The sequence below is a fragment of the Schistocerca gregaria genome, chromosome 1 (genome assembly GCF_023897955.1).
Source record: "Schistocerca gregaria isolate iqSchGreg1 chromosome 1, iqSchGreg1.2, whole genome shotgun sequence".
In the NCBI taxonomy this organism is placed as follows: domain Eukaryota; kingdom Metazoa; phylum Arthropoda; class Insecta; order Orthoptera; family Acrididae; genus Schistocerca; species Schistocerca gregaria.
The window spans coordinates 470,321,479-470,345,588 of NC_064920.1; the positions used below are offsets into that span (position 1 = coordinate 470,321,479).

At 42.6% G+C, this 24,110-nt stretch overlaps 1 protein-coding gene across 1 annotated transcript in view; it reads left to right on the top strand.

The window, feature by feature from the left end:
* Nucleotides 1-24,110, top strand: part of LOC126353098 (uncharacterized) — a 287,154-nt gene that overhangs the window by 220,194 nt on the left and 42,850 nt on the right. The window contains exons 15-16 of the mRNA XM_050002737.1: nt 5,009-5,424; nt 14,198-14,455. Coding sequence (XP_049858694.1) covers nt 5,009-5,424; nt 14,198-14,455 — 674 coding nt within the window. The remainder of the gene's footprint in view (nt 1-5,008; nt 5,425-14,197; nt 14,456-24,110) is intronic.

The window sequence follows — 24,110 nt, forward strand, 5'->3', positions numbered from 1 at the left end:
TATAAAATTCCTCCATGATCCCCTATTGAGTGCTAACATTGGTGCCTCTTCTGATGTTAAACCTATTAGTTCAAAATCATTCTTAACCGAATCCAGGTACCTGCTCCTTGGTCTGCCCCGATTCCTTTCCTACCCTCTACTGCTGAACCCATGAGTCTCTTGGGTACCCTTGCTTCTCCCATGCGTCTAACATGTCCCCACCATCTAAGCCTGTTCATCCTGACTGCTACATCTATAGAGTTCATTCCCAGTTTTTCTTTGATTTCCTCATTGTGGACACCCTCCTGCCATTGTTCCCATCTACTAGTACCTGCAATCATCCTAGTTACTTTCATATCCGTAACCTCAACCTTGTTGATAAGGTAACCTGAATCCACCCAGCTTTCGCTCAAATATGAGTACAACAAAGTTGGTCGGAAGATTGAACGTTGCACAGATAACTTAGTTGGTACTGACTTCCTTCTTGCAGAAGAGAGCAGATCGTAGCTGAGGGCTCACTGCATTAGCTTTGCTACACCTCGCTTCCAGTTCTTTCACTATGTTGTCATCCTCTGAGAATATGCATCCTAAGTACTTGAAACCTGTTCTAACTTTGTTCCTCCTATTTGGCAGTCAATCCGTTTGTATTTCTTTCCCACTGACATTACTTTCGTTTTGGAGATGCTAATCTTCATACCATAGTCCTTACATTTCTGATCTAGCTCTGAAATATTACTTTGCAAACTTTCAATCGAATCTGCCATCACAACTAACAGGGGCAAAACTTCGCATCGCACCTCCCCTGTATTTAGTGGTAACATAGCCCAGTGGATAGCCCGTCAAAAACGGAACACTGATCAAGCATGAAAACAGGAAGAAGGATAGTAACTATGAAAAAAGAAGCAGAACAGAAACGGTGAACGGGCCACGAGTAAGATACAGTAGACGTGGCGTCGTGATTCTGTGGTCGTGGTGATAGACTGAGAATGTTCAAATCTCCGTCGTGCTCCATCTTTTATTTCCACAAAATTAGAAGTTGTCCGTCCGGTCATTGACTTGTCTCTTCGCTTTATCAGCTTTGTGTCAATGTCGTGGAGAAACGTCCGTTTGCAACAGCGTGGTATAAGGAAAGGACCTCCAAACGTACGTACCTCCTACCTTTTCTACACAAGTACTACATGGTATGACTCATACATTTCGTTTAAGTTTTAACTGTTGAATTCCTTTGTCGTAACTTAGTTCAACCCGTTTATCTTTTGTCCTGTGAGAGATGTCACTGTCCATCTCGTTTACTTGCAACAGTAGTATATTTTTATCACATGATTCATATTCCACTGTATAACGAGCGTATAGTATGACAGTTGCCAAGACTACAGAGGGACAACAAATTCGCCAATGACCGCATAAGTTCATAGTGTGTATAATATTGTGTGTTTGTGGCGGGGGTGGGGTGGGGGGTGGGGGTGGGGGAAATCGAGGAAGGACGAAAATGGATCTCCTCGTTCGCACTGAAACACTGTGACCACACAACCACGAAGCCATGGCTATTTACATTTGCTCGATGTTGCATATCTTGAACGTGGCCCTTTCGATGGTTCTATTTTGCTTCTTTTCTCACAATTCAGTACACGTTCTTCCAGTTTTCATGTTTACTCTACGTTCAGTTTTTGACAGGCTATCCACAGGGGGCCATTATACCACTAAGTCTGAGGGGGGGTGCGATGGGAACTTTCCCTTGTAAGTTCCATGGTTTGTTCTTTCAGAATCATCCCCACGTTTCTACATTATCGTGGCCTCTCATTACTTAGGGTTACCTTCAGTCAGGAAACCATGAAGTGATGCTTCCTTTAACCAAAATATTATCGCCACGGCGAATGATTACCCATTAGAGAAGCCATTGAAACACAAGGAGTGGACAGAAAACACCACTGACACAGTATGTTACCATGCCTAATACGGTTTAAGAAAATAGTATTCATTCAAAACAGCTTGCAGTTATATCGAAATGGACAGTTACAGGTCCTGTATGGTTTCAAAGGGAATATGCCATTTGTTGTGACTTAAAATTCACAAACACTACTTTTATTATGTAAGTTACAAGGTTGATGACTGAACAACAAAAGAAAGGTAACAATAACGATGCCAGTTAAAGTCTACTAACTGAGGCAAACAAAAGTTCAGTTCTAATTTTCCACAAAAGTTATTGTTACCACACACGCTAGTAAAAGTCCAATTCAGAGACGTAGACGTAATCTTCATCAGTCGAAGTCCATGAGGTCGGCATCCGGAGTGAACTGAACTTCGGGGCTGGCTGTAGCCCTTAAATAGCTCTCTCTAGCCAATCAGGTTTTGGCGTAGTAATACTTCCTGCAGCCGTGGCTCGAGCTCCCCCTGCAGGAAGTAGTGCTCGGAATGTCTGTTTCCATTATCTTGTTTGTAAATAGCCGGTGTTTACCATGCTGCTTTTCGTACGACTTGGACATAGATAACACCTTGCTCTGTGGTGTAATATGGGTTGCCGGCCCTCTGGGGCTGCCTTGGCTCCAGCATAACACCATTCTTCTTGCAAAATACTGCCAAGTTTAGGTAATGCTGGTGTACGTGGATCACAAACCCTTCTCTTCAAAGTAAACCACAAAGGCTCCACAATATTCAGGTGTTGTGACTGTGACGCACAGGGGAGATGCGACAATTCATCCTCGGACCCACAGAACCACTCCTGGACAATGTGATCTGTGTGAACAGGAATCATTCGTCTTGGAAGACAGTATCACCATTGTACCATGTGATGGACTTCATCAAGCAGAATGGTTACATAGTCCTTGGCAGTAACGCGACTTTGCAGAGTAACCACGAAGCCCATGGAATACTGCGTTGTGGCTGCCCAAATCGCCACCGAACACCCGCACTGTTTCAGTGTTGGGACGTAAACTCGGTCAGGAATTGGAGACAGTGTGAAACAAGACTCATCCGACCAAATAACATACTTCCATTGCTCCAAATTCTTGGTTTTATAGCTTCGGTACCACGTTTCCCTGATACGAGTATCTCCAACACTGATGAATCATTTTGGAGTTGCAGCTCAGCCTGCATGGGGTAAGGTCTTCAATCGGTACCTCTAGAAACGTAAAACACTTGGGCTACATTCGATACGGAAGCACGCATCGTATGAGCACCAATAATTTGTGCACTTTCGAATGCAATGAGCTCCGATATAATACACTCCCAACTACACAGAACACTGTTCTGACCACGGCTGACACTTGCAACGTATTGAGGATATTACACAGGTGCCGTTCTTGGTCAGCTATTGCAGTGCATCCTGCAAGCTAGCATTTGCATTTATGTTCAAGCGTGCATTTCTCGCGGTCTTTTCATATTTTTGTCCGGCCCCCGTATATAAACTTGAGGGTAATTTCAGCAGAACCATGAAACAGTAGCAATTTTGTAATTGACAAACGAAAATCGATGGTTAAGTTTTATCTCTGACAAGAGTTATGTCTACTGATGAAATGTAAACTTCTACCAAGCAACTTTTTCGCGATATTTACATTCATCAGTCAGAACATTACGACTATCGACTTACTGTTGATATAAACCCCTCCAGGCGATAGCAGAGCCACTGGGCGAGGACCGAGCGATGTGGTGCAGTGGTTAGCACACGTGAGGATGACGGTTCATATACGTGTCTGACTATCCTGATTTAGGTTTTCAGTGACTTCCCGAAATGGATTCAGGCAAATGGCGGAATCGTTCCTTTGAAATACCGTGGCCAACTTCGTTCCCCATTCTTCCCTAATCCGATGGGACCGATGACCTAGCTGTTTGGTCTCCTTCCTCTCCCAAATCAACAAACCAACCAAGCAACCAAACAACCTTACGACGCATGACTGGTAGTGAGACACACGCACGGTGCGTGTAGTATCACTGATCGCACTATTCGTGTGTAGAATGGGGTAGGTACACAATCTATCTGAGCTTGACCGAGGGCAAATTGTGATGGTCCAGAAGCTAAGCACGTGCATTTCGGAAAATGGACAACTTGTCGGGTATTCGAGGAGTGCTGTAGTGAGAGTCTTCAATACGTGGCGGAAACCAGGTGAAACCAAATCCAGGTGTCATGGGATGGAGTAACGACCCCTCATTACAGATGTCGGACGTCATAGGTTGGTCAGACTGGTAAAAAAGCGTAGGCGGCGAACTGCGGCGGAACTAACATCAGACTTTAATGCTGGGCTTAGTACGAATGTGTCTGAACTTAGAACTACTTATGAAGTCGTGGAAATTTGTGTCGAAGAAAATTTTTATGTTAGTCTACAACATTTATTTTATTATGAAACTTGTCACACAACTCAAATGGTTCAAATGGCTCTGAGCACTATGGGACTCAACTGCTGTGGTCATAAGTCCCCTAGAACTTAGAACTACTTAAACCTAACTAACCTAAGGACGTCACACACATCCATGCCCGAGGCAGGAATCTAACCTGCGACCATAGCAGTCGCGCGGTTCGGGACTGAGCGACTAGAACCGCTAGACCACCGCGGCTGGCGGAGATACTCAACAAACTGCAGTGGCAGACGCTGCAAGAGAGGCACTGTATATCACGAAGAGGTTTACAGTTGACATTCTGAGAGCGTGTGATCCATATTATTGCCTCCCAGCTATGTCCCACGAAATGATCAATATTTATAGACAGAGAATATGACAGTGGTTCCAGATGTACCCTTCGTTTGTGAACATTAATGTAGGCAGACATACACGAACAATTCAAAAAGCTACCAACGACCTAAAAGACGGGCGCGAATGTTTCAAATGAAAAATCTTTAGCTAGATGTGTCTGAAATTTCACGGGTATTTTCGACTGTTCTCTCCATGTGTGTGGGTTGTCACGTAGTTTTAACACAATTTAAGCTCATGTCAGCCCATCCACCGATATTCATACTCTCTACTTGTAAAACACATTAAACTACTTCGTATTTTCTCCCAAGTCTTTGATGAAAACCGTTATCCGGATCCCGATTTGCAGGCCGGATCCGGCAGAGGTGGAGGCCGCGATGGACAGCCAGGGCAACGCACTGAAGGAGGCGCTGGAGGTAATAGCGTTCCAGCACGACCTGGACCTGGACCTGAGCGGCGGGCCGCCCTCCACCCCCGGCTCCGCCCCCAGCCTCGCGCCGGCCCCCGCGGCACAGGCGCCGCCTGTCGCGCCTACGGCCCCCGCCGTGCCGCCCGCCTTCGGCAGAGCTCTGGGCGTGGTCGCGCCGCTGTCCTCACCCGCACCCGGTGCAGCAGCTGCCGGTGCAACAGCTCCGCCTCCGGCCACGGCGCTGCCAGCTGCAGCCAGCATCGTCTCCAGTGCAGCTGCTGCCGCCGCCGCCTTCGCACCTGCCGCGAACGCCGTGCAGACGCCTCCCATCGGATGGGTCATTCCTCCACCACACCGTAAGTGTCGTCACAAGATAAGTCGTCGGTCAACGCTAAAACAATACGACTCTTTAGTCCACATCTGATCTCGTCCTAGCATCTCCTAACCTCGATAGGTATATTGCCACAATGGAATTGTAGTTTTAACCATCGATAAATTCCTACCAGCTGTAGAACGCAGCACAAAGAAATTGGTTTATTATGTGAATCCTTCATCGAAGTGGAAGTAGCCACATACTGTCATATACACTATTCTATTCACACCACTGCATGACCACATCTCATTCCCAACGCGCATGAAATACACAACTGGCCATTAAAATTCATACACCATGAAGATGATGTGCTACAGACTTGAAATTTAACCGACAGGAAGAAGATGCTGCGATATGCAAGTGATTAGCTATTCAGAGCATTCACACTATGTTGGCGACACCTACAACGTGCTGACATGAGGAAAGTTTCCAACCGATTTCTCATACACAAACAGCAGTTGAACGGCGTTGCCTGGTGAAACGTTGTTGTGATGCCTTGTGTAAGGAGAAGAAGTGCGTACCATCACGTTTCCGACTTTGATAAAGGTCGGATTGTAGCCTATCGCGATCGCGGTTTATCGTATCGCGACATTGCTGCTCGCGTGGGTCGAGATCCAATTACTGTTAGCAGAATATCGAATCGGTGGGTTGAGGAGGGTAATACGGAACGCCGTGCTGGATCCCAACGGCCTCGTACCACTAGCATTTGACATGACAGGCATCTTATCCGCATGGCTGCAACGGATCGTGCAGCCACGTCTTGATCCCTGAGTCAACAGATGGGGACGTTTGCAAGACAACAACCATCTGCACGAACAGTTCCACGACGTTTGCAGCATGGACTATCAGCTCGGAGACCATGGCTGCTGTTACCCTTGACGCTGCATCACAGACAGGAGCGCCTGCGATGGTATACTCAACGACGAACCTGGGTGCACGAATGGCAAAACGTCATTTTTTCGGATGAATCATGACGGTCGCATCCGTGTTTGGCGACATCGCGGTGAACGCACATTGGAAGCGTGTATTCGTCATTCCCACACTGTCGTATCACCCGGCGTGATTGTATGGGGTGCCATTGGTTACACGTCTCAGTCACCTCTCATTTGCATTGACTGCACTTTGAACAGTGGGCGTTACATTTAAGATGTGTTACGACCCATGACTCTACCCTTCATTCGATCCCTACGAAACCCTACATTTCAGCAGGATAATGCACGACTGCATGATGCAGGTCCTGTACGGGCCTTTCTCGATACAGAAAATGTTCGATACTGTCCTGGCCAGCACATACTCCAAATCTCTCACCAACTGAAAACGTTTGGTCAATGGTGGCCGAGCAACTGGCTCGTCACAATAAGCCAGTCACTACTCTTGATGAACTGTGGTATCGTGTAGAAAGCTGCATGGGCAGCTGTACCTGTACAGGCCATCGAAGCTCTGTTTGACTCAGTGCCGAGGCGTATCAATGCCGTTATTACGGCCACAGGTGGTTGTTCTCGGTACTGACTTCTCAGGATCTATGCACCCAAATTGCGTGAAAATGAAGTCACATGTCAGTTCTAGTATAATATATTTGTCCTAAGAATACTCGTTTATCATCTGCATTTCTTCTTGGTGTAGCAATTTTAATGGCCAGTAGTGTAGTTATCCAAGACTAGCGCCACATCAGATGAAATGCCTTCAGGTGTTCCATAGGTACACATAAATAAAGCCAGGCACTTAAGTTCCAACACGCTTCACTATCCATCAGATCACCTCATTTCTGCAAACTGGACAAGGTAGCGCAGTGGTAAGACATTGGATTTGCGTTCAGGAGAATAGTGGTTCCATTTCCTGTCCTGCCAGACCTGGTTTGATTGCCAATCCTTCTCCAATTCGAGATTGTTCTCCATCTGTAATGACGTCGTCGTTAACGGGATGTTAAATTTTAATCTTCTTTCCTTCCTTACTTCATGCAACAGTTTTTATTGATTCTTATAATCACCCACATTTCACGCAATTTAATCCTGACTGATCCACGCTCCCTCTACAGTCTCTACTCCACCTCAATACGTACCATATTGTTTCTTATCCTCCCCGTACACTCTCCACTGAAATTTTACACACTGATAACCAAAAAGGTATCACAAGTATGCTTAAGGCAGCAAAAAAATGCCGGTTTGTTGCCAAATATGTACCAAAGTGTACGAAACACAGCCCATAACGTCCTCTAAGCATTTCAGTGTCCTATTGGCGATAATTCCACCCCCTACTATCTGCTCCATCTACCCAACAACCTCAGGAAGATAGTCACTTTGCATTCTTTTCTCTCGAACATTTTCGCAATTTCTGATCAGTCATTTCGACTATTCTATATTTGAAAGTCTATGAACGTGCAGATAATCTCTGTCCCACCCACTGATACAATATTTTAGTCGTTGCACAATAAAACACAAACTGGGCTAGCCACAGCAACAACAGCAAATCAGTAATGTTTGTTATTTAGATAAGAATAACTAGATAAGAATGAATATTGACTGCCTTTTGCAACTGAATGTTAAGTTTGCTTTTAATCAAACATATTTTATCTGCTCGCATTACACGTCATCAGTGGTTTTCATGTTTCTCATTCTTTTCATGCACATTGGCTCCTGTGTAGGAGAAAACATATAAAAACCACTGATTATGCCTAATACAAAAAAATTTAAAATGTTTGGTTTAAAATAAATTTCACGTTCACTTGTAAAGTACGGATTATGTGTATTCTTATTAACATAGTAACATAACTAAAGTAGCACCTGAGGAAGAATGACAGGGAATGTTAACTACATCACATCTGTTAAACAAATACTTCACAAAAACGCACCCTGATCCTGGTCACAACATCTAAATGAATGCAGTTTCTGCATAGAAATCCCTGCAGTCTGCTCAACTTTATCTTGATTACTACACTGAGTTGAAGAAAGCATCAATGACTATAATTTTTCTCAAACCGACTAAAACCTTTAGTAACATCACCTCGTACAGTCCCATTAGGTTTATATACGAATGCATGCACCACGACGAAATTCATTAATAAAATATTCTCAGGTTTCAAGCCGTGTCAAGTGGCTAATTACTCAAGAGCTTTCGGTAGAGATCTCCTCTGCCATAGTCAATTGGTTGACTGTAGTGTGGAAGCTACTGCCATGCCTTTGTAGCCACGTCTTTGCCACTGACGTCATCGGTGCTTGATCACACACCGTAAATGTTAATGTTTTGGTGGGGCGCCCGCCGCGCCCGCTTCAGTTCCCCAATTACAGGATCCCTGGCCGTTCTCAGCTATTGAGGGTGTTGTACGATATTTTTAACACCATTGCTTCGTTTCTCATGCTGTCCGTGAAGCCGTTGGTCCGTTTAATAACAGAAGTTTCATGCAATGAAATTCGTTCAAATTGGTTCAAATGGCTCTGAGCACTATGGGATTTAACATCTATGGTCATCAGTCCCCTAGAACTTAGAACTACTTAAACCTAACTAACCTAAGGACAGCACACAACGCCCAGTCATCACGAGGCAGAGAGTCCTTTTTTCAAAGCACGTTCCGCTACAGCTGGTTTTTCGGGAGAGCGTAGGTGGAAACATCTTTCAGGCTCTAAGCGCGCTGTTCAGCGATGCGGGAAGTCTGTCAGACGTAAAACTGCCTACACGCACTCGGTATTTTGTATATTCCAAGTGTTCTGAGACATGCAATGACCCCCCCCCCCCTGCCCCCCCAGAGCCCATCTTACGTTACACTCACCATGACATACTGTTCCACTCACTCCATTACTAAACCCCCCTCCCGCCTTTCATCATCAGAAAACTCAACTTCCACTAGTGAGACTTATATTCTCCTCGCACAGATCTTTCCTATCCAGCTCATAGAAGTACATCAGCAGCTTATGTTTCATCTGCTTGTTTTAAATACAATGATCAGCCGTAAGTATGTAAAATTCAAACAGTTAAGTTCTTTTTATCTTAGGGCAACACATGCGCAAAAATATTCACCATGGAGTTTTAACCAAGAAAGAACATGTAAGCTATCTCATGATTTTATTGTAATTTGAAAGAAAATTGTGGCTGGTTACTGATTTCCAATAAAAATGTTCTCAATTTCATATGAGTCAAATTACCAAACACATCGTTACTTGAAGAAATGAAGAAATGGTGTTAGGGCCGTATTAATTGCTTTTAATATCAATTTAAGAAACCTTTCAATGATTTTTTTAAAAAGTCAGCTTTTTGAATATATTAAAATGATTTCTGTGTTTTAGTATTCTTCTGGCTGCAAAGTGTTAGACTGTACCATTGCTAAGAAGCTCTTACCTCTATGGAGCAGCCACTAACGAGTGAAGAATTGAAAATACAATAAAGGAAAAAAAGAAATTTTTTCTTAGCAGCGAGTTTTGGAATCTTATAATTTCTCATGCACAATACTGGCGATTAAAATTGTCACACCATAAAGGTGGCATCTTACACTAATTAAATTAGCATGAAATGTACAAATTCTGGATATGCGAGTAATTAGCATTTCAACGCAACCGAGTGTAGTAGCTGGAATTATCATTGTGTACGTAGGGGGATATTAAATAGTGGGTTTCTAATTTAGATATCTCATTCGAATGTTGGTTTGTTGTAAGATCGTGTCATGCCACGTGCAAGAAAGAGAAACGTCCGTCAGCACATGTCGGAATTCGACAGAAGAAAGACTGTACACTGCCGAGACTGATGTTTACCATTCCGCGATGGTGTTCCTCGCATGGTATTGGGGCTGTCATCAAATATGGAATCGGTAGCTTCAGAGGGGCCACACATTGTGCCATTCAGGATCTCAACGGGACCCACGAAGCTAGCCACGCTTCTTCGGATGCCATTTTTCTGGTAAAGGCTCAACACTACCACATACACTTCGTTCATAAAGAAGTCACAATGCCTGAAAGTGCTTTTCAGTTGTTCACGGTTTTGAATTTTGTCTCATTCATATTATTGTTACAGTTTCTAGACTTGGAGAAATTTCGACTGAATTTATGCGTTTGGGTCCGTCTCTGTAGCTGAACGGTCGGCTTGAGTGCCATACGGAGACCCAAGTTCGATTTCTGGTACTGTGCAGGACTTTCCTTAGATTGAACGGCTGTAACAACACACACTCAGCTTTGCGTGTACAAGTAGGGAGCTACCTGAAGGCGATATAGAATGTATCTGTGACTGTGTGACTCTACATATGATCTATCCTCAGATGATAGGCGGTAATGACAGAAAATGGTTCGTCAACAAAGATTTGAATAAATAGAAGAAAATTAAGACAAGCATCTTTCGTCGTTACCTATGTGTCCAAAATGACTTTCATCGCGTAACTGCACAGCACCCAAGCTTCGAAGGCATACAAGCTCTCCTTCTATAACCGGCAATAGCGATCGGGAGATCATACACCTCTCTAAACATGTCCAGTGACGACATTGGTGGAGGATGACAGCAGCTCGTTGTCCACCCATAGCCTCTGGGTCTGATTGAAGATTATTATTATCACATGATCATTAGTTAAAATGTAAATGAATGTACTAGTATCATTTAAATGTTAAATATGCTATGTTATTTATATTTTTTAGTACTGATGTGTGATGATATTAAATTACTCGAATAAAGAATGCAGTGGAGTAGCACATTGTTGATTTTGTGAGTTGTACCTGTACAGCAAATGTGATGGACTTGGAGCATAAACGAGGATTGAGCGAAATAATTTGGAAGGTAGTGTGAGCTGCAGAAGTGCAGTGGCAGTTTCATGTGCAGGTATCAGGGGGATTTTGATGATGGAGAGATAAGTGCCACATTTAAGAATGGAACATTGAGACCAGAAGCTCTAACATGGAGAAGAAATATCTTCTGTTATATTTTGTTGGGGAGACAGATTTTAGAACACTTTTCGTAGTTTGATGATGGAAGCTGTATGTAACTCCAGTCCAAGAATGTGTGAAGATGGTTTGCGCATCACGTTCAAGTACTTTGTGGTGCAGATAGGGCAGAGTACCAGAATCATCAGATATCGCAAAAATACTCGTATAAAGTAGTTTTAGGAGAGGGAATATTATTCTGTCGATTAACGTGTGGGCTCAGCAGGCTTGGAATGTGTGCTTGGATGTAATGGGTTAGAGTTAGCCATAGGGCTTTGTAGTAGAAGTAGTATTTGGCGGCAGGAAGGATTTTAGGCCAATAACATGAAAAGGAAAGGAAATGAAAGCAGATGAGAGTTCTGATGTGGATAAGGATGGAGCGTAAGTAAGACCCAATGATGAGGGAAGATGATGAGCCAGATTTCATGGTCTTGCGTTGGAAGTCTTTGAACTTTTATTACCAGAGTGTTTGCAGGTACAGTTTCTGGATATTTGTATGCCTTTTGCTGTGGCAGAGTACTAAGATTGAATGTTAGGTAGAAAATGGGGTTGGTGAATAATGTTTCTGGGATGGGTGTGTGTATATAGAAAGCAAGACAGAGAAACTTGTATTTGAGGGTTTGGAGGGAGTTATGGAAGTTCGTTGCAATCATAATAAGTCGATGCTGACATAGGAAAGTATAAGACAGATAAGGGCTTTAAAGCTGTGAGCCGTGGTTTCCAAATATATTCCAAATGTTCTGCCAGTTTAGTTTTAATAATTTGAATCGATTCTTGGCTTTTATTGGATGCTTCCATCTGAGTTTAAGATCGAGGTTTAGTTAGAGTAATCTACTTCATTACTTAATTGGATAGCACTATTATAAATGATAAGGTAGAAGTCATGGGGCACAAGGTACAGGTGGTTTGTCCTATTGTATACATTCTGGAATGGTTTGTTTTAAAGGTCTTTGATTGCGTCAGGGAATAAACTAGATGAAATGTAGTTGGTGTGATATTAGTTCTGAAGAGTTAGGTTCAAGGCTGACATTGAAGGAGGTGGAAAGGATAAAGTAGTATAGGTGTATTGTATGAGAAAAACGAAGAATGGGAATAGAGAGAAAACAGGCCCTTTGGGTACAACATGATTGACTGGAAGATTTATGAATTTACACTACTGGTCATTAAAGTTGCTACGCCAAGAAGAACTGCAGATGATAAACGGGTATTCATTGGACAAATATATTACACTAGAACTGACATGTGATTACACTTTCACGCAATTTGGGTGCATAGATCCTGAGAAGTCAGTACCCAGAACAACCACCTCTGGCTGTAATAACGGCCTTGATACGCCTGGGCATTGAGTCAAACAGAGATTGGATGGTGTGTGCAGGTACAGTTGCCCATGCAGCTTCAACACAATACCACAGTTCATCAAGAGTAGTGACTGGCGTATTGCGACGAGCCAGTTCCTCAGCCACCATTGACCAGACGTTTTTAATTGGTGAATGATCTGGAGAATGTGCTGGCCAGGGCAGCAGTCGAACATTTTCTGTATCCAGAAAGGTCTGTACAGGACCTGCAACATGCGGTCGTGCATTATCCTGCTGAAATGTAGGGTTTCGCAGGGATCGAATGAAGGGTAGAGCCACGGGTCGAAACACATCTGAAACGTAACGTCCACTGTTCAAAGTGCCGTAAATGCGAACAAGAGGTGACCGAGACGTGTAACCAATGGCACTCCATGCCATCACGCCAGGTGATACCCCAACATGGCGATGACGAATTCAAGCTTCCAATGTGCATTCACCGCGATGTCGCCAAACACGGAAGCGACCATGATGATGCTGTACACAGAACCTGGATTCATCCGAACAAATGATGTTTTGCCATTCGTGCGCCCAGGTTCGTCGTTGAGTACACCATCGCAGGCGCTCTTGTCTGTGATGCAGCGTCGAGGGTAACCGCAGCTCCTCCGAGCTGATAGTCCATGCTGCTGCAAACGTCGTGGAACTGTTCGTGCAGATGTTTGTTGTCTTGCAAACGTCCCCATCTGTTGACTCAGGGATCAAGACGTGGCTGCACGATCCGTTGCAGCCATGCGGATAAGATGCCTGTCATGTCTACTGCTAGTGATACGAGCCGTTGGGATCCAGCACGGCGTTCTGTATTACCCTCCTCAACCCACCGATTCGATATTCTGCTAACAGTAATTAGATCTCGACCAACGCTAGCAGCAATGTCGCGATACGATAAACCGCAATCGCGATAGGCTACAATCCGACCTTTATCAAAGTCGGAAATGGTATGGTACGCATTTCTCCTCCTTACACAAGGCATCACAACAACGTTTCACCTGGCAACGCCGTTCAACTGCTGTTTGTGTATGAGAAATCGACTGGAAACTTTCCTCATCTCAGCACGTTGTAGGTTTCACCACTGGCGCCAACCTTGTGTGAATGCTCTGAAAAGCTATTCATTTCCATGTCGCAGCATCTTCTTCCTGTTGGTTAAATTTCGCCTCTGTAGCACATCATCTTCGTGGTGTAGCAATTTTAATGGCCGGTAGTGTATTTTAGTGATGGTTACAAAGCATGAGGCGTTTGGACTCATTTGGATATGGATTCCGTCTCATCTGTGGTACACACTTATTTTCAGGTAGTTAGAGTCAGCTTTTTCTCAGTGAGGTATCTGGTACATAATGAGAAAAGTAGCTGTGGAAGGTAAGTGAAAACAGGGCGAACACAGCAGCAACGTGGGAGGACGGAATGGTACAGCATGTGTGGTGTAGTCTGTAGAGCTGCTTCCTGGAGACACACCGCTGATGACAGCTACACAGCTGGTATGCCAGCACCAACCGGTAACTGCCGCTTGTGACTGCAGGTAGCAGCAGCGTCGACGCGCCGCCTCCGTGGGAAGGCGACGCGATGCAGCAGCTGGTGGCGCTGTCTGAGGTGCTGCCCAGCGAGGACCCGCAGCTGGCGGTGATCGCGCAGCTGGCCTACCAGCAGCAGCTGGACGCCCAGATGGTGCCGCCCGCCGAGCAGCACCGCTACTGCTGCGCCAGGCGCCTGCACGCCCTGGAGGCCGCCAACGCCTCCGCCCCCAGCCTCGAGCCCAGTGACAGCGACGAATTTGGAGGTGACTCTAACGACAGAAACACCAACTCTGGCGCCATAAAGTACTAAACAGCGATTCCAAAGTGGAACGAGTAAACTAGAAAGAATTTCCATTTAAATATAATCCTATCAGTAATACAGGCTGAACATGAACTCTACTAGATTATTTTGAGGGGGTTGTTCACTGATGTCTGCAAAGTGATTTGATACTGCTAACTTATCTGGTCCATGATGATTCATAATTTAGAACGATTACAAATATTATTTGCATTGGCTACAAATATGACCGGGAGAGGAAGTGAAGGGGAATGAAGACGAAACTCCCTTCACAGTGCTGCATAACCAGTCAGGATTAATATACAACAAAGAACTAAAACAATACACTTCATAACACGAAGCACCCTGATGTGTACTTGAGGCCAATCACTGTATTAGCCAACAGACAGAATAAATCTACGCAAAGACTACGATATGTCAAGTACGTCCGTTACATAAAATTTTCCTTTGCCAGAAAAAAGTAGCCTTTTGAAACAGCAGCTATTGCCCTTAGTACAAGATAACATTGTGACTGGGAGGTCTAATCGAAGCGTGGCGCCATTGGCTACCAAAGATCGAACTGCTTCCACTTTTTGTGTAAGAAGTAGGAAATGTTTGTACAAGACATTATGTACAGACCTATTTGTCTTCCGAATACCACAAGAACCGAACACATTATTTGTTCTGACTTTTCATAAAGTGTTGTCTCACTCTTACACTCGTTTAGCTAGGATTGCAGGTCGACCTGTCCTTGGTAAGTCACCAACGGGTGAGTTGTCACTTCGTAAGGTAAAACTCCTGTTAAACTGGAACATCTTCACACATATTACCTGAAATTTGCTGAGCACTGTTAGCCGTGATTAAATCCAATGATAGAAAGGAAGAAACTGACATTTTCGTGAACTACGTAGTGAGGCCGCGGTAGTTGAGACACGGACTCGATTCCGGAGGACTGGCGTTCAAATTCCATATTTATGTTTTCAGTTATTCCCTTATGTAGCTTAAATTGAACGCCGCCATAGTTAGTTTGAAACGAGGACGCTTGTTCGCTGCCCCATACTCGCTCTTTCTGAGCTGGTGTTCTATTTCTAACGACCTCAACGTTGATGGGACATTAAACCAAAAACATCCTTCCTGTTTCTTCGTTTCAGATTTGTAACCATTTCCTGTTTCTTGAACACTGCCGCTACCTGCACCAAACGCACAAGCAGCAAAACTGAGTGTTTATTCCAAAATTCCTGCCACCACCTCCGCACCTCTAAGCAGTATACTCTTGTAGCTATAAATACAGTTTTTAAACATTTACGTACAGTTTTAATTGGGTGTACGTTTACTTCTAGGATGCCCTGTGTAATCACTCACTACCATAAACTGCACAAGCATGTTAACAGTGAACTCGCACACTTTTTCATGAGCTACCTCGTTCCTAGAAACCATGCCCTTGTAATCGTCAACTACAGTCTTATGAATGAGGTTCATTACTTTTCCTCGTAAAAATAATTTCATTGACATCAAACGCAGTGAACGAGCTAGTCACTGAACAAAATTGTCATGATCAAATGATGTTTCATCATAATCCATGCTAAGTTCATCCTTGGCACTACGTTTAAGTTATACCGATACCACGTCAGCTTATCCGCACCTCTAATGGCACTAGACCAAAGAACGGGGCCAAAAAGTTGTAGAAATGTTGTATCGACAGTTATATCTAATTTATCCGGAAGCATACTATGTTCTATCAACAAGATTGTGTACCATTCCACTCAATATACTGGTAAAAGTGTCTGTTGGATGATGTGGAATTCAACTGAGTAAATGATTTCGTACATCCACATGTAACACATATAAAAAGTATTTAGGCAGCTAGGTAATATGGTCCTGAAATTTAATTAGTTCCTTACATAAAAAGCAGTATTCAACGGTTCGGAGTAACACATTTAAGTCTGTGCACGGAGCTCCAGACCTCATTGTTCATAGCAGATAAGGTAATTCGATTACTTTGGAGAAAATGACGTAACGACACAAATACGTGAGCTATTTACAGTGGTAGTAATAAAGGAGAAGTCCACTCTTTTAGAATGGTTTACTTTCGCTGACTGTAAGTAGCGGGAAATTTTGGTTTATGTTCACAAAATGCTGGCAAAACACTAAGTGATATAATGAAAATAAACAATTTTAGATTTTAATGTATTGGCGAGATCGAAATCATGGAAAGTAAGGCTGTTACTCGACCGTGGCTGTATTGGAGGGCTTGTTTGAAGTGATTTATATGAAATATGTACATCCTATATCAGGACTGAGACCTTGAGGAACACACATGCATCTTTACCAGAACGCCACATTGTTTTGGAAAAGGAAATGCAACAAGGTGGACACAGTTAATTCTGTGCTACAATTAGTCGGAGTCGTTATCTTGCATATCAATGGGCAAAGCAGTTAACTGTTTCTTAACTCGATTTGAGCGGAGTTCAAGTCGTCGTTCGGTCTTCTAGTTTTTATCTGTGATCTCCTTAAATTGCTTCAAACGATACGAATAGTGGGATGGCTCATTTGATGAGGCCATGGCCTATACCTTCTTCCATCCTTGCCCATCTTAACAACACCAGTGACCCTGCTCTAGTGAAAGTTACCAAATTTCATGAATCAGGTTGCACCAACGTTCCAATAATTAACTCTGTGAAAAGCGTTGCTTACAACATATTTAAGAAATTATTTATGTTTAGTTTTACTGAAATGAAAAATGTCAAAATAATTATTCCAAAAAGAACAACAGAGGACGTACTTGTAGCACAAATAACCAGTTTCTAAATAGTGACAAATTTTTATCACTTGGTATTGTTAACCAATAAGCATAATTACATGCCAGAGATACACAAATAGATAATAAAAGGCAATATATCGAACTGGAAGTAGGACATAACAATGTTCAGTAGTCTAATCGGGTTGCAAAGGTAACCCTTAACGCGAATACCACGGAAACTACTTGGGTTAAGACAACATTATGTACATTACTATAATATTCGCATCCATCATACAACAGTGCAGTTGAACATGTCAGAAAAAGCATTAAGTACATCAGGTCTGGACATCAGAACAATACGCAAAAACATTCAGCTCCAACTTAAAACTTAATATATAAAGACAGAACTTTCTTGGGATTAGCCATTTTCCGTGCAAATGCCAAAGGCAGTTTTTAAATTCAAAGGAAAGTCATCGCCACGGGGGTCACAATAGCAATACTTTTCATCATCAGACAGAACATAAAACAGCAATCATTGTTATACAATTTCGAATCACCTGTGTGGAATCCAACTCCACCAAAACGATAATTATTCAAATTAATAGCAATTTTCAGTGGCGCGGCTCTTGAGTGTACATTCTGGGTGTTCACAAATTTTTAAATTCAGATAAATTTGAGAGTGTGAAATTAACAGCATCTGATATATAACAGTATGCTTATCAGCAAGTTTACACTACTACAGCCACTGTTAGTAATAATAACAACAGTAATAATAATAATAATAATAATAATAATAATAAGATGCATAACGTATATGACAAAAGAAACAATTGTTTTTATTGAATTTTCTTGTTTTATACTTAATTAAGTACAGTTTAGGGCAATAACGAAATAACGTGTAAGCTTTCACAACTCTCCATTTCGCATTTTTGTGTAAATGGGAGTTCTCGTGCTTTTCCATTTTTTCCGACAAATGTACAAGATCCCTAACAGATGTAATAGTTCGCTAATTTACTTCCAGGCGGAAAATGAGATATCCTTACACTGCACCCACACAACAAGTTGTGATAACTATACATTTCCTTGTTACATGTTCGCTTGTGATTTCGTCACTCTCTCACTCAAAGGCTCTGTTCAGGGAGGCCCATTCCCATACAACTAACTTTTTCCGGTAGCTTCTGTTCCCAGAATGAGATCTACACTCTGCAACGGAGTGTGCGCTGATATGAAACTTCCTGGCAGTCTAAAGCTGTGTGCCGGACCTTTGCCTTTCGCGGGCAAGTGCTGTACCTACTGAGCTACCCAAGCACGACTCACGACCCTTCCTCACAGCTTTACTTTTCTGTTAGCATTTAAAATAGTTTCAACGGTGTTCATGTTTACACTGCCTACGAAAGCCGATTCCCGCAAAGTAAACAACCAACTCCCAACACAAGTGCCGTTTGTGAATTTGATTAAATTCAAGTGGTGATGTCTACCAACGTGGTCACTTAACTGGAATACAAATGAGGTGCTAAGATCCATAAGGGTCTAGAGCACTCCGCCATGAATCCAATATTTAAACTGAAAACCAGAGGAACCATTGATAACAGGTATCCGTGAATTTTCATGTATACAGTGTGAGCCTACAGCACAGATAAACCTGGCTCAACATAAGATCAACAGATTTGAGAAGGATGAATAAATGCTACAATCTCACGATGGAAGGTGACATGCTTTAGGCCCTTATGATTCCACACAGGAAATTTCCCATCGCACCCCCCTCAGATTTAGTTTTAAGATGGCCCAGTGGGTATCCCGTCATAATCTAACACAGATCAAGCACGAAAACAGGAAGAAGTTCTACTGAACTGCGAAAAGAAAAGCAAAACAGAAACAGTAAACGGTGCAAGCTTAACAAATGCAATATAGAGGGTACATAAACACCCACAGCGTCGTGCTTAAGTGATCACGCTGTTGGAGTCTGAAGCGGAAGAGCTGTGTTCAAAACTCCTCGTGCCATTTGTTTTTATTTATTTTTTCACGACATTATGAACTGTCCGTCCGGTCTCCGAAATGTTTGTTCTCTTTCTGTAATCTTGGCTGTTGTCATACTATGCACTGCTTATAGAATGTGAGCCATGTGATAAGAATCGTTACCGCCACAAGTAAACGTGGTGAGAAGTGACAGCAGGCGAGATACCACATAGACGACTCACAGAAATGAAAACAACAAATGAAAGGTGTGAACTATGTTACAACAAAGGAATTCGAGAGTCAAAAGTTCCAAAACGGAACACAACTTCAAAAACGTTAAAAACGTATGTCTCGAGAGAGCACAGAGAAACTGTGTGATTATGAAACTGTTCCGTTAATTTTTGCAGCTTATATGACACATATTATGTTTTCGTCATTTCCTTGGGAGTGATCGCACTTACATTCATATGAAGACCCAAATCGGGCAAGGAGGCGTGTCTCACACGGTTAGGAGGCGTACAAATTACTTGAGTCGGTAAGAGATTTGTATCATATGACATACGTACTGTCTCTATTCCGGTGGAGGATTCGGTTGATTTGTCGCCTTGTCATCAGAAGTTTGCGGTTCCCATTCGAAAGCCCCTTCCTTTCGGCTACTAACAGAGTAGTTGTACAGGATCAGCTGCCGTTACAGGTCGCTGTTCCTTACGGCTCACTGATGCAAACAGATGTTACACCACGTTACAGACACAAATTTGAATACAGAGAAAAAAATTATTAGAATCAGAAAGATCTGAATACGGCTCTGCCCCGTGGCAATCGTGACCACGTAACCACAACACCCCTACTGTTTAAAACTGCTATATATCACACTTCTTGTCTTTGGGTCGTTCATTGCTCCTATTTTTCTTTCTTTTTTTCACAGTTGAATACACCTACTTCCAGTTTTTATACTTGATCTGTGTTCAGTTTTTGATGGGTTGTCCATTGAGCCCTCTTACCACTAAATCTGAAGAGGGTGCGTGGGGAGTTTCCCTTTGCAGCGCCTCAAATGGACTACTGTATGATAAAAATCGTAACTTAATATACCATAACTCATTCAGAAACCCATAAAGGAGGTTAATACAACTTTAACATGCACTGACGTCCGATGTAATTTTTCTACATTATATATTGAGTGAATTAGGATATCTGAGGAGTGTGCTATCGTTTAGCAGGATTTATGTCAAGCGAACTGGGTGTCTACCACATGGTGGCACTGACATAAACTTCCAATTGAGTGGCAAGGGCTAGCTGTGCACATCGTGCCCCGTGCAGGTTTTTTTTAATTAATTTATTTTTTATCAGATCGATATGTATTTGGTCCCTAAAGCAATTACGTCATGCGAGCCGCGCATGCTCAGAAGCTCGTTAAAACGTGTACAACTTTAGATGTGCTCATGACGCTGATGCCAAATATCACGGAGTCTAGAGGAACCGCAGCGAGTTAGATTTAAGTGCCGTATCATTCAGATTGCTGCATCAATGCTACGTTTAACAGCATTCAAAGGAAAATGAACAATAATTCCGCAAGGTGTCAAAAGTTGGGGTGTTCACGTGCTCTTGTGCTCTTACATAGCAGACACTACTGGCAATTAGACATTCCACACTGACAAATTATGCGGCTTTAATTCACACCAACCATCCCCAAAGATACCGTTATCGACAAAATTACTTAGCTGCCAGACAATATCAGCTTTCAAAAAATCTTGTTCCTTCTGACAGAGTGATGTTAACTCAGTTTCAACACGAACAGTGACTTAGAAGATAAAACGCAGAAGGAAACAATCGCTCATCTAATAACACTAGGCTTGCGTAATTTATTCTGTTACAGCGGCCTCACAGATTTCAAACGCGATTCCAACGTCTGGTGGGTACACATAGATTCAAGAACTGTAGTAGCTCCATCTTCTTAAAAATTTCACATTACGCAAAGAAGAGTAAAAAAACGGACTTACTGGAGGTCGCGATTACAATGCATCTGCATCATTTCCGGAATGGTCAGCTTAAGTGTCAAATAAAATTTTCCAATAAACTTAAGAAAAAAACAGTAAAATCATATATTAGTTACAGGAACGCTAAAGAATCTGTATTGAGAAATCCTATAAAACGACACCGATTTTTTGAAATGAGGTCACGAAATACACTGAACTTTTTTTTAGTAAGGGAGATGGTAGTATTTCAATGACCGTGCAACCGTACAATACAGGCAGCCGATCAGGTTACTTCCGACTGCATTTCAAATTATACGAAAAGTGCTTGTATCATAATCCATTACCATATTCTTCATCATGATACATTACACACCGACCAAAATGACTTTGTGGTTGACAGATTGCAGGTGATAGACTGCAGTGGCGGGAGGCAGTGTTGCCGGGAAACAGCCAGCCACGTTGAGCGAGGCTCTGCACGTATGTAGAAAACTGACAACACAGTGAGAATGTGACGCTCGAGAAAGACCTACGCTTGACTTGTGTCCGCTTCACTCGACTGGCTGAAACGTCAATCGGAAAGTAATTTCAATCGGAGCATATACACTTATCTCACAATTTACTTAGCAAAAAATTACTGAGGAGCACAGGCAAAGGATTTCCATCCCTTTAAGCATGTCACATGGGAAGGCCACGGCGTTGGGACACATATTTGCTTCAAACTTTGCGCACTTTTAGCCCAGGACATTAAAACAACATAATGTGCAAATAGTAAGCTGCACTACTCTGGCAATTCTGAGAAAGTCGCAAGAATAGTTTTACGCGTCTATTATGTAACTGATGTATCTGTGCGAAAGCACCGACCTTAAGAAGTCATTGTCGGCAAGTCGTGAGTCCGCTGGACTTGGTCTTGCACTGAGGCTGATCGCTCTGTGAGTGGAATCCATGTGCAACGGTAAAAATGTAGTTTCAAATTTATACAGCAAATGCTGGATTTTGCTATACTTGTTGCGCCATCGTCGTGCATAATTTTCCTAAATCTATATTTTTTCATCACTGGTCACATTATTTAATTTATATGACTTTTGAGAGGTAATATAATGAAAAAAAACATGTGCACTTTCAAGACGTTTAGTGAAATTGTCTATTTACTGTTTTCAATTTGTGAAGGACGAGGGACAGGCTTGGAAAGCCCAACTCAGATCTCGATAAATAATGATGCGAATGACGTTATTCACAATCAGTAATATAGTAAGACACAATGTGCGAGACCGCAAGAGTAATGAACAAATACTCGTCGGATATGCTCTCGACATGGCGCACTGAGGATGACATTTGTCATATAGATATGGAAAACATAAACTGAAACGCCAAACTACATCGTATGAATACATTTTTCCACATTTACAGGGAATGTTCGGCGTTTCTAAGGAAATAGACTTAGTCGAAATTTTGAAAAATTTCTCTTTCTTCCGATAGTTTGGATGCAAACCACTCTGCGTAACGCAACATTTTGGCGAATGTAGGTGCTGACAGTTGGTGATATACGATAGAATGGATTTTAATAGCATCTTCACAAGAAGCAATTTTTCGTTCACTGTCAATCATAAATAAATAGTTCTGAAGGCCCTTAATCAAGTTTTCAGCTTGCCGATAGAAATAAACGTCGCATGGCTGGCAGATCGGAGTACATTTTGGCGTTTGGGGGTACGACTTTATGTGTGCAAGTTGGAAGACCTCTGTCGTCGCTAAAGATGTCATGGTATAAAGCACAATGCGTTTCTTCGTTTGCTAGTCGATAGTTATAAATATGTTTGTTCTAGTAATTAAATTTAATTAAAAATAGTAAGTAGTCTACTTAAAAATCACTAAAACTTCATGCAAAGACATGTCATTTTTTGGTTATATTACTTCTTAAATGTCATACAAATTAAAAATTTGACCAGTGATGAAAAAAACATAGATTAACAATTAATTCTAAGCGGTAGTCAAATCGTCGCTTCATATTCTCGTAATCGCCAGAGCAGTCCACCTTACCACTTGTTGTTTTCATGGCGTACTAAAGGCGTACAAAGTTTGAACTGAACCTGTGATGCCAGTCATAGCCTCCCCTTGTCAGATTAGGCCGTAGAGCTTGATGCAGCAGGCATCTCAGAAAAATTCTTGCCGGATGCGAGGAAGCAGTTCTTCCCTCGCTCCATTCCACCCTGGGGTTGCAAACGTCCAGTGATATTGGCCGTCGAGAAAATATTGACCAACTACAGCGCGATCAGAATAACAACATTGATTGACAGTCGACCGTGGAAAGGGGTGAGGCTGTCGTATCACGTTTGTCTCCACACACGTATGGTAGCGGCAGCAAAATCAGGGCTACATTCAAACGCTGCACATTAATGTCTAATATTGAGTTTGATTAACAGGTTGGTAATAGTTGTATCACTTTTCTGCACATTTTGGAGGCTAGATTTGGACACCCTGTGACGAAAAATAAATAGGTAACAATGATACACAATTCAAACAACGAAAACGAATCACAGTTAATACGTTACTGGACACAAGATACGCGTGAAACTAACTATTGCAATTGTCATATGAGGTAACAGAGTGGTAGCTGTCAATCACTTTTCCATTAGGATCTAGCTGTAGTAGACTGGTTTGTCATGATTCGCTGTTAGTATTGAGCTAGTACGAGGGCCATTCAGTATGTAACACAATACACTTTTTTCTGAAACCAAGTTGGTTTTGTTCAGGATTCTAATACACTATATTATTCTCCACTCTTTTGGCTTCAAAGCCTGCGTTTCAGAATTATCTCCGGTCAATGAGACGGCCTTACGCCACCATACTGGGAGGGTCTGTATATCCGCACGATACTTCTCTACTGGTCGACGTCGGAGCCAACGTGTTGCTACATCAATAACCTCCCTGTCAGCTACGTACTGCTCCCGCGGACTGCCTTCTTCATTGGTCCAGAC